At 44.3% G+C, this 12,500-nt stretch overlaps 1 protein-coding gene across 1 annotated transcript in view; it reads right to left on the bottom strand.

Moving 5' to 3' along the window:
- Positions 1-12,500, bottom strand: part of pcdh15b (protocadherin-related 15b) — a gene marked incomplete at both ends in the record, with an annotated part of 695,468 nt that overhangs the window by 466,966 nt on the left and 216,002 nt on the right. Inside the window, 3 exon segments of the mRNA XM_084323056.1 lie at positions 256-357; positions 2,666-2,757; positions 12,446-12,500. The exon segment at positions 12,446-12,500 is cut by the window's right edge and continues 95 nt beyond it. Coding sequence (XP_084179182.1) covers positions 256-357; positions 2,666-2,757; positions 12,446-12,500 — 249 coding nt within the window.

Here is a 12,500-nt window from a genome sequence, read left to right on the forward strand (position 1 = left end):
TCCTTCTCTCCTCGTCCCTCCCAACCCAAGGAGAGACAGGTGAGAGAAAATTACATGATGGAGAGAGAGTGAGTGAGGAGGAGAAGAATATCTATCTCTCCCTCTCTCTTTCAACCCCTCCATCTTTCATCACATCCATTCTCATTATCTCTCTCTCCCTCCCTTCTTCTCTCCCACCCTCCCTCCTTCCCTACATTTCTCCCTCCCTTCATCCCTCCTTAATTGCCCCCATATCTCCCGCTCTCCCTCTCTCACCTCCTCGTGGCCTCCGGTGCGTTGTCCAGGGCTTCCACGGCCAGAGCGTAGCTCCGCCCCATGATGAGGTCAACCCCTGTCGCTATGGTGATGACACCGGTGCTGGAAACATAAAAATATTATAAAAAGAGTATTAGTGCTTGTATTAACTATGGATGTGACATTTTGTTGTTTTTGGTGTTGTTGTTATTGTTATCATTTATGATGACATAACTGTGGATGTTGTGAACCTGTGAACGTGATGAAACAAGGATGGAAGGACAATTAAGCAACTCTGGATTTAAAAAAAAGAATGTTCATTATTGATACAATTAAAACCATCATTATGTAATGTAACCCTGTTATTCCCCCTCTTCTCTTATACACCAACAGCTGCACCTCCAGTCACCAGTCCATCAAGCTCCTGACGTTTGTGGACGACACCACCCTCATTGGACTCATCTCTGGTGAGGATGATTCCGCCTGCAGGTGGGAGATTGACCATCTGGTGACCTGGTGCAGCCAGAACAATCTGTAGCCCACTGGAAGACACTGGAGATGGTTGTGGACTACAGAAAGACCCCAGCCCCACTCAACCCCATCATCCTGTGTGACTCCCCAGTGGGCACTGTGGAGTCCTTCCACTTCCTGGGAACCAATATCTCCCATGACCTCCCAAGTGGGAGCTGAACATCAAAAAAGCTTAGCAGAGGATGTTTTTCCTCCGGCAGCTGAATAAATTCAACCTGCCAAAGATGATGATGATGCACTTCTACTTCATCCATCCTCACCTCCTCCATCACAGTATGGTACGCTGCAGCCACTGCCAAGGACAAAGTCAGGCTGCAGCGTTTCATTCATTCAGCTGAGAAGGCGATCAGCTGTAATCTGCCATCTCTCCAGGACCTGTACGCCTCCAGGACCCTGAAGCGTGCAGGTAAAATTGTGGCTGACCCCCTACCACCAGGTCACAATGTGTTTGAGACACTTCCCTCTGGCAGGAGGCTGCAGCCCATCAGGGCAAAAACCTCATGCCACAAGAACAGATTGTACCCCTCTGCAGTGGGCCTCATCAACAAGGTTCGGGACCCCCACTGACACCGTCTCTCATCTCCTCTCCCCATAGACAATATACGCTACATAAGTGTCTGTCACAATGTGTTCCTTCCTGGACTATATATTTGTATCTACTGTACACTCAAAGCTGTCAGCATCTGAACATGACACTGTTCATACTTTTTGCACAATACTGCTCAATTGAACAGCCCTGCTACATATTCTATTCCACTGTATTTTTATTTTTATTCTAATTTAGTGTATATACTCTACTACATCCTGCCCAATTGTACAGCCCTGTCCTATATTATATTATATTGTACTTTTATTTTAATTTAGTTTATATATTCCAATTGATTCTACCTTAATTGTCTGTTAATGTTGCACCAAATGACAAAAATAAATACCTTGTATGTGCAAACTTACTTGGCAATAAAGACCTTTCTGATTCTGATTCTGATGAAGGCATGTTGCCGAAACATGCTGGTTTGAATTGTTCCATAATGTATGATACATTATCCTTAGAACATTCCATCGGCCTCTGAGAATAGCTGAGTTTCTCTCCCTTACTAGTTGTTTCCAGTTCATGTATCTTGGTTAAAATACGTTGATATTTTTTCATATTCTTATATTTTACCTAAAACAACAACAACAACAAAATTCTACTTGGCGTTTTCATCCGACATGTTAAGAGTTTACTTGAAATATTAGTCCATATGTTATTTATTTAATGTTTATATATAACCAGGTATATGTCTCGATAAGATCCAGACCACTTTTATGAGAGAGACCAGGGGAAAAAAAGCAGCATAAGTTATACATCTCATGTACAAACAAAGCAGTTGAATGACGACTAAGGCAACTAACAAATGTCTCATAGCACAGTGAAAGTCACACTCCTCGAAATATAGCCTACCTGATATTCATCAAGGAAACTATAAAAGGAGGAAGGGTCATTGCGTCAAAATACCAGCGTTTTCTGCTCAGCTTGGTCCCATACTTTGGGGCCAGTTCTATTGAAGTCTGTATTAAAATTCAAAATATACAAGCTATCTAAGGAAATATACATCAAGCAATATATCAAATGTTAGCTAGTTAACAATGCAAAAAAATTTGGGTGATTCTGACATCCAAGTTATTAACCTGTTTAAATGTCATAAACGATGAGATGGCGATCCCATTCAACTCAATGTCGGCCTAACTGAACGTTTCCATACTTGGCACCAATGTGCATTCACTACATAGTGACGTGATGACTCTTCTTTCTTTTCTAGTCTCCTTGTTATTGATCAGTAAGTAGCCCTAGCCTACCTGTCATTGACCAGTAAGTGGCCCTAGCCTACCTGTCATTGATCAGGAAGTGGCCATAGCCTACCTGTCATTGATCAGGAAGTGGCCCTGGTCTCCAGCGAGGATCCGATAGGTCACCTGACCGTTGGGACCATCGTCAACATCTACTGCTGAGAGCTAAACATGATAAACATACACATACACATGATAGTGATGAACAATATTTTCACAATATAACATAACAACAGCAAAAAACACATTATCCTTATAGTTATTAGCATTTGCATTAGCATGCTAACACTAACAATCACACATACAAACACACTGACCACTCTCCAATTATAGTTATTAGCATTATGCATTTAGGAAGCATGTTAGCAAGCATAGGAAGGATGGTATAAGGGTGATAGGAAGCATGTTAGGAAGGGTGATAGGAAGCATGAAAGGAAACAGTAATGATGTTAGGAAGCATATGAAGGGCTATATGAAGCATAAGAAGGGTGTTAGGAAGCATACAATGGATGTTAGGAAGCTTAGGAAGAGTGATAAGAAGCATAAGGAGGATGTTAAGAATCATAGGAAGGTGATAGGAAGCATAAGAAGGGCAATAGGATGCATATGAAGGGTGATAAGAAGCATAGGAAGCATGCTAGAAACATGTACACAAGGGGGCAGGGCTTATTTCAATGATGGACAATGATGGGAATTAATTTATGCATAAATGTAGGTAGGTATAGCAACGACAATAGGTTCACTATGGCATTTCCATGTTCCACAATGGTGGAAATTAATTCCAATAGAAAACTTGTTTATTATTTCAGAGATCACATCCCTGGCCTGCTGTCAGCCTATGTGCAATGTTTCAAGTGGAGATATGCTGTGCTTGCACAGACACAGACAGACTAATTCACAGACAGACCGGTCATATAATCCCCACCAGGCGCTCTCCTGCTTTTAATGTAAGTGGATTTATTGCGCACATATATCAATACCTACCTGTGTCTCTTTTCTTTTTTTCACACACTTTCTTTGTGTGAGTGTGTGTGTGTGTGTGTGTGTGTGTGTGTGTGTGTGTGTGTGTGTGTGTGTGTGTGTGTGTGTGTGTGTGTGTGTGTGTGTGTGAGTGTGTGTGTGTGTGTGTGTGTGTGTGTGTGTGTGTGTGTGTGCATGCAATTGTGTATGTGTCTTTCCATGTTTGTGCAAGGCCATTATGTTCTGTTGTGTACTTTATGTACGTTATGAATGTGAAGGCACACAAGGACACGTCTCTGCCACATTTAACATCTGCATGTTCAGCTGTGTGTGTGTCTGTTGCATGTGTGGTGAATGGCTGTAAACTGCTAGACATGATGGTATCATGGATTTGGTTGATACAGCTGCCAGAGAGGTGCTACCAAGAAATGCATGTCTAAACATTCACAAGTGAGGGGATTAAAGGAAAACACAAACATTATGGGAAATGCACTAACCATCTTCTCCAGAGTCAGAGAAGAAGATAGATACAGTACCAATTTCCTCTCTGTGTGTTGAGTAAAAAGCTATCCGGCTACAAGCTAGGCTAGCTTAGCACAAATTAATGGAACTGGATACGGACCACCTAGCTTAACTCTGGGAAAGGTGTTTTTGGTCAACAGCTAGGCTAGCTGGTACGTATCCATTCATGTGCTGTATATTTGTTTCATCGATTTCACGAAGGCCTTCGACAGAGTTGAACATACAACATTGATGAGAACAATGGAAGAATTCAAAATACCAGTTTCTGACCGAATGTTATGTACCAGGAGCCTGATCACTCCTGTGTCACTGTTCAGGCAGGCCTGATCACTCCTGTGTCACGGGGCATGCAGGTGAGGGCTGCCAATTAGCCAATTAGTGCTGATTGGTTACCTGCTGGGAGCTTCAAAGCCAGGCCTAGTAACACACATGCAGGTCGGTGCTTAGAGAAAGAGCTGTCAGGTTCTTCCAGTCCTTGTCCGTTGGGTTTACATTAGTACATTAGTTTACAATTACATTAATAGTTCCTTGATATAGTAGCACTTTGAGTTAGAGCACATGGTTTTGGTGTCGGTTTGCACATAGGTTGCGTGCCCATGAGCCAGGGTCGTACCAGTTGGGCGCTCGTCCGGGATATTTACCCCTAGAAATTTGTTTGGTGGTTTTTTTTTGTGTTACACGGGGTGTCATGGTATTATGGTTTGGGTGGTGTTCGTTACATATGGTGTAACGTGGGGGCTGAGCCATTTCATCAAACAGGTGAGTATGCCGTATTTGTTTGTAATTTGATGTGACTACTTATGCTGTTAAAATATATAGTTTAGTGGGCACCACATGTAGATAGGGACATTATTTTCTGGTTGTTGGTTAGCGTCCTGTGCACCACGTACTCCTGGGGCAGTCAGGGAAGGGATTAGCACCATCTGCTTGTCTGGTACCGTATCATGTACTGGACGGGTGGATGGTCAAGTATGATCTTTGACTGGTAGCAGGTGTGGTTGAAGATGGTTAGGTCTACAGGGCATTAGTTTAAGGGTAGGTAGATTAGGGCGGCCATAAAACACAGGTAGTGTGGTAGGGCTTGATTTAGTGTTTCTTAGGGTAGACATGTGGTGGGCCGGTTTTTTCTGCAGTTTAGACGTAGAAGCATAGTAGTCATATCAGGTTAGAAGGCGCACCTGTTTGGAATTGTTTGTTGGATTTATTTTGTTTGTTTGAGTGTTTGGTGAGCATACCTGGTAGCACCTAACACCCTGCGTGTATGACACGTCTATTTATGGTGGGTGTGTTTTATTTTTTATTTTATTTTTTTTGCAACCTAGAAAGGTGCGCTCCGTAGAGCTCACATTTCCACCGCGTTCCCTTCTGGTTGTTATTATTGGCATTTAGCGTTATTCATGGTTCTTCAGTGGTTCTTCGTGGTTCTTCAGTGGTTCGTTGGGGGGTCTTCGTGGTTCGTTAGTGGTTCTTCGTGACTGTGAGGTAGGGTGTGTAGCTCGGGGTGGCTGGTTCAGTGACAATGGCTTCCATCAGGGACTTTGTTGATCGCCCGTCTCATGACTTGTTAGAGAAGTTTTCCAAAGAACAACTGCTAGAACTTGCTGTACACTACAGGGTAGAGCTTTCTGCAGGGGAGAAACGTTTGAAGCCATCTGCCTTGAGTGCGTTAAGGGTGTTACTCGTTAGGGAGCAGGTGCTTGAGGAGAGGGTGGATGAGCCTCCTTCGTCTGGCGCGTCTCCGCTATTACCTGGTGTGGAGGGTGAGTGGAGGATAAGGGAGTTGGAGTTTAAGGAAAGGCAGCTAGAGCGAGAGCGTGAGGAGAGGAGAGAGGAGCGTGAGCTAAAGGAGAGAGAGAGGAAAGATGAGCGTGAGCATGAGCGTGAGCGTGAGGAGCGTGTGTTTAAGGAGAAACAAATGTTGCTGGAGCACAAGCGTGCACAGAAGGAGCTTGAATATAAGCATGCTGCCTTGCAGGCGGGTGCTCTGCATCCAGAGTCACGTTCCGGGTTTGATGTAGGCAGGAATATTAGGATGGTGCCACCATTTTTTGAGAAAGACGTGGAAAGATATTTTCCCCTTTTTGAACGGGTGGCAACCACATTGAAGTGGCCTGATACCGCCTGGACACTGCTGCTGCAATGTGTTTTAGTTGGTAGGGCACAAGAAGCCTACACTGCTCTGTCCCTTGAACAAAGCGCTGATTATGAGCTGGTTAAAGATTCCATTTTGAGGGCTTATGAGTTTGTCCCCGAGGCCTATCGTCAGCGTTTTAGAGGTTATCGCAGGTCGGAGGGGCAGTCTTATGTTGAATTTGGAAGGGAGAAGGAGAACCTGTTTGACAGGTGGTGCACTTCTCAGAAGGCAGAGTCAAGAGAGCAGCTTAGGCAGTTGATTATCCTAGAGGAATTTAAAAGATGTGTTCCTGATACTGTTTCCACACATCTAAATGAGCGTAAGGTATCGAAGATAGGCGACGCCGCTGTCTTCGCTGATGAGTTTGTGTTGACACACAAATCCGTGTTTTTGGAGGACTACCGTGTTGAGTCCGGGGATAGGCGTCCTGTTCAGGGGGGCCGTTTCCCAAAACCTGTGTCTGCTGGTCAGTTAACTTCACCTCCTAGGCGGGGTGGTTCTGCTGGTGCATTCCCAGAAGGGATTATCTGTTTCTACTGTAAAGAACCTGGTCATATCGTGGCTGGGTGCCCGGTGCTTGAGCAGAAAAATTTCAGAACCGTGGCTCTGGTAGAAACCATATGCAGAACGCCTATGCCAACGTTAGATGGGGATGGGGGAAGTATCAAACGTGTGGACAAAGAGCTCGAGGGTTCCTCAAGGTTTATGATGAATGGATTTGTTTCCCTGACTAATGCACTAGAGTCCAAACAGGCTATAACAATTTGGAGAGATACCGGTGCTTTTCAGTCCCTCATTCTGGAGGGGGTTTTGCCGTTTTCAGAAAACTCTTCTTTGCATTCCGGTGTCGTTGTTCGGGGCTTTGGGGGTGGATTTGTGGATGCACCTTTGCATGATGTCACGCTCAATTCTCCCTTAGTATCAGGCAATGTTGTTGTGGGGGTATGTTCTCACATTCCCATAAAGGGGGTGTCCTTCATTCTAGGGAATGATTTGGCTGGTGACAAAGTGTTGGCTACTCCGGTTGTAACTCCCATTCCTGTGGTTTCTGAGGTCCCTAATGAGCTGGCACAGAAACATCCAGGAGTGTTTCCTGTGTGTGCTGTGGCTCGGGAAATGTCAAAGGACAAAAGTGATGTTGTTGATACTTCGACTTGGGACATTACACTTAGTGACACATTCTTTGTTGAATTAAAATGTGTACCTGTTGAGAATTTTGGAAAGCACACTGTGGATCTACCTCTGCATAATGATTCTCTTGATTGTGGCTTTGTGTTAGGCCCGGTGGTGAAACCAGAGTTGACATGCGTGCCGGAGAAGCATGTGGCAGGAGATGGTACGGCAGCGCAGTGTCTCAGGGTCTTCCCAGCCTGTATGGTGGCTGAGGCCACGAACGAATTGGAGGAGGAGTGTGGGAAGGATGCTATGAGAGGTGATGTTGTTTCATGTGACACCGTTCTAGTTGGAGAGGCTACTAAGCCTGACTTAGGCTGCCAGCCTTCCCACAGTAGCTATATTGTCCCTAATGTTTCACTTGTGTGCAGGGATGGTCCCAGTATGTCAGTTGATGATTCTGACATTGATCCACATGTCCACACTGATTCTCTGCCATGCACTAGGTGTGATGGTCAACCTAGTTACCTGTGTCCTGTGGGGCAGGAGCCGCCTTTGCGACCTGGTCTGTTGAGTGGCAGCCATTTTGATTTTGATCAGGACAATATTATTTTGGGTGACGCCATTGTAGATGGTGTTCCATACGTTTTTGTGACTGTCGTACTGCCATGTTCCAGGTACGGTGGGGCTGTACCTGAGGCGGTACATCCTACTCTGGATGTTCACGGTTTGCAGTATCCTGGACTGCCAGTGCCAGGTGGGATGGATATGGGCGCGGTGGTGGTATCAGTGATCTATGGTTTTTGTTTTGCTGTGTTCTGTTCTGTTGAGCGCAGTTCTCAGGTTGATTTTGGTTTGCAGTCTATTTTTGACAGGTCGGTATCGGTGGAGGGGCCTGTTGAAAGGGAGCATACAGCACGTTGGTGGTCGTGCTCGACAGGGGCCGACCCGCTATCACTGTTGTGGTGGTGGCCCTGACAACTAATGGGTCACAGTTGTTTTTTTTTTGTTTTGTTTATGGGTTGTTGTGTGGTGGTTGCCTCTGGGGCAACCAGTTTGGTGGGGGAGGTGTTATGTACCAGGAGCCTGATCACTCCTGTGTCACTGTTCAGGCAGGCCTGGTCACGGGGCATGCAGGTGAGGGCTGCCAATTAGCCAATTAGTGCTGATTGGTTACCTGCTGGGAGCTTCAAAGCCAGGCCTAGTAACACACATGCAGGTCGGTGCTTAGAGAAAGAGCTGTCATGTTCTTCCAGTCCTTGTCCGTTGGGTTTACATTAGTACATTAGTTTACAATTACATTAATAGTTCCTTGATATAGTAGCACTTTGAGTTAGAGCACAGGGTTTTGGTGTCGGTTTGCACATAGGTTGCGTGCCCATGAGCCAGGGTCATAACACCGAAGAATAATTGCCTTATACTGGAGGCAGAAGGCTAATGTTAGAATAGGAAAGGAGAAATCAAGAGACTTCCCGGTGGAGAAGGGTGTAAGACAAGGATGCATCTTGTCCCCTGTACTCTTTAATATGTACAGTGAATCACTGATGAAAAAAGGTCTGAGAGGAGGGAAAGGAGTAAAACTTGGCGAAGAGAACATCACCAATATAAGATACGCGGATGACACTGCTATAGTCTGTAACTGTCAAGAAGATCTACAGGACATGATGAATAAGCTGAATGTCGAATGCAAAAACTATGGAATGTCGCTAAACACAAAGAAAACTAAAGTAATGATCATTGAAAAAACACCAGGAACTGTTTGTAAAATACAGGTGAATGGAGAAAAACTTGAACAAGTGAAGGAGTACATGTACCTTGGAAGCTGGATCAGTGAAGGTGGAAGAGCTAACATGGACATTAAGAGAATAACCGGGATTGCAAAGGGCGCATTTTGGAACCATAAATAATTATTAAGAATAAACATAAGTTGGAAAACGAAGACCAGGGCCCTCATTCATCAACGTGTTCTACGCACAGATCTGTGCTTACCCTGTGCGTACGATCATTTCTAAGCAAAGAGTGGGATTCATCAATTTCGATTTGAACTTGACTCCGTGCTTACATCTACGCACAGGTCAGACCATGCGTACCTGGCGCCCAGTGGTAGAATATATTATTACAACAAAGAAATGAGCTTCTGTGCATAATAACACTGGCATGTTCTGTACGAACCGTAGTTCATTATAGTTCATTGTAAAATAGCAACAGTAGTGTAATTATGGTCAAAACCCTATAAATAGCATTTGGAATAATATATCTTTCTCTCAGAATGAATGCAGCATGGTTTATATAGCGTTATCGGAATATACGGGGTGTAGGCTACTGACTAACTGCGCTCCGCGTAGCTTGATTGATTGATTGATTGAAAAGTTTATTAACAGATTGCAGAATGGGTACAGTACAGTACAGCTCAGTACATACAATTGTTAATTGGGGATGCAGACCAACTTTCGTCTTGTTTACATCAGGGTCCCCCATTTTCAATTCATCATAAATCATAAAGCTCAACTCGTTATTATTTTGCGCACAGACCGCCGAAACACGGGAACGTTTTGATTATATTTAAAAGGCTTTACGTTAAACGAAACAAGTGGAATTTCGAAGCTGTAAGCAGAATAAGTCATATGAATATAGTGTTCTTCCCCCTTTTTACTGTATAAGAAATAATAGAAAACGCATTTCAATGACACCATGCAGATAGTGGACAGACTATATGATGGGATTCAAGTTCGCGTTTTTGTTGCTCATAGGCATGCTGTCAGAGTATGATATCTTAATCAAACATTCTAGAACATTTGTCGTCACAGATCATGTCCTAATAGAACATAGGCTATGGCATGGATCGTGATATTGTGTGGACTGTTATTATTACTGTACACCGGTACCACCCATTGTGACAACAGCCTTGTGAGTCCCGCACACAAACATGATGGAATTCAAGTTCATGTATTGAAAGGCAGGCTACAATGACATCATACATGCAGTGAGATTCATTGTTCTTGTATATGCTCTCGTATTATATTGTTTATATAGGCTACCCAATACTGACATCAAAATAGATTGTAGTATGCCTCTAGAAATCATATGCAGCAGGTAGGAAATTGACGGAAGATCCATCGCGATTTGGAATAGAATTGAGGAGAACTTTAATCCCTGCCCCTGGGTATTAATCAAACAACACGGGAAAAGGCAGTCATATTCCAGCGCGGTCTTTATTAGCCGACAACAAAATAGATGCCTCTAAAAATCATATAGCCAATCGAACACAACTAATAAAGGCATTCATATTACAGCACGGTTATAATGACACACAACCAACGCCAAACAGTGGTCAACGAACGGTCTTTATTAGTATTTTGAGCTGTCCAGGCAGAATTGCAGCAATGGTCTTAGGGAGCCGTTGATATCTGACATCACCGTTTACAAATCCGCCTTTTATTTATCCCATAATACGCGATAGTGTCTTCTTGGTTCGACAGCAGTGAATTCTCCGTGGAGTTTCTCAGAGTCCCGCTCGGGTCAGTCCATTATTTCACATCCCATGGGGGGTGTTTCCTCATTTTCATGACCATATATGGATAATCATGCACGAGCATTGACGGTAGAACAAAGTGGTATTCATCAACACGGAGGAGCATAGAGCCTGCTTACGCACCGTGTGATGAATCCCGACTTCCCTGTGCGTACACTAGTTCTACATTCCGTGCTTACGTGTGGAAATAGAAATGTTCTATGCACACTATTGATGAATGAGGGCCCAGGATTTTGGAAACGTATGTTATGTCAGTCTTTTCATACGGAGCAGAAGCATGGACGCTGAATGAAGAGGCAAAGAGGATGATATACTCTTTTGAAATGTGGACGCTGAGGAAGATGCGGAAGATAACATGGAAGGATAAGATCAAGAATGAGGAGGTACTGAGAAGAGCGGATATGCAAGGAGGACAGCTGCTGGAGAGGTTGAAAAAGAGAAAGATGGAGTTGTGCGGGCATGTTCTGAGAGGATCCAGCGGGGAGATGTTCAAAAAGGTGGTGATGGGGAAGGTGGATGGAAAGAGAGGAAGTGCAAGACCAAGAAGAGGCTGGGTAGACGACGTCTGTGATTGGAGCGGAGTGAGAGGCGAAGTCACGGAGTTGGAGAGAAGAAGTGGGGACAGAATGGGTTGGAGAGTGATATGCAACCTTCGGAACGAAGAAGCCACCTAATGATGATGATGTATCCATATCCGTAAATTTTTGCTAAGCTAGGCTAGCTTGCAGCCAGATAGATTACTAGGGGCGACAGGGGCGACAGGAGGTAGAGTGGTCATCATGTAATCGGAAGGTTTGCGGTTTGATTCCCGGTTCGATTCACACTCCTCTCAGGCAGTGTGTCGAAGTGTCCTTGAGCAAGACATTTTCCCACTAACTGCTCCCGATGAGCAGGTTGGCACCTTGCATGGTTGCCTCCACACGCCGTCGGTGTGTGAATTAATGGGTGAATTTGAGGAACAAAAAAAAGTTCTTTTGATAAAAAGCGCTATATAAATGTACCATTTACTGAACATACAGAGAGGAAATTGGTACAATGTATCTATCTTCTTCTTTGACTCAGGAGAAGATTATGCATTTTCCATAATGGTGGCGTAACACATTGACACGCTGCTGGGAGGAGCCTTCTGATTACCGGACGACAGCTCTACCTCCTGACCCACTGTTGCCTCCTGACCCACTGTCGGCTAATGATATTTGGTAGTCTCTGGCGTGTTCATAAACCTGTCTTTAGTGGCCTGCGGATTGCAGGCCTGTCAAGGGGAAGGTCCAAACGCGTGAAACCCATGTAAATGGCAGCGGTGATACACATACGTTGTCTCAAGACTTAGTCCTGCTGTACAGTATCATCAAATGCGCATGTCGGTGTGAAATGTATGTGTGCCATTATTACTATCAACTGTAATAATTGTGGAATATTACTATAATGAGCTGTATGTGTATGAACCAAGCATCTCACTGTAATGTACCTGTACTTTATTCGTGACAATAAACTACTACTACTACTACTACATGTGATTTTAATCTGCCAATTAAAATGAAGGATTTAAACTGTGTGCGTCTGTGTGACTGTTTCTACGCGACGTGTACTACCTGCAGAACACTGTCCCTGGGCATCATGTCGGTGAACAGGTTAACGTGGTAGGAG

Source organism: Notolepis coatsorum, assembly GCF_963971535.1.
Source record: "Notolepis coatsorum genome assembly, chromosome: 10".
Taxonomy (NCBI): domain Eukaryota; kingdom Metazoa; phylum Chordata; class Actinopteri; order Aulopiformes; family Paralepididae; genus Notolepis; species Notolepis coatsorum.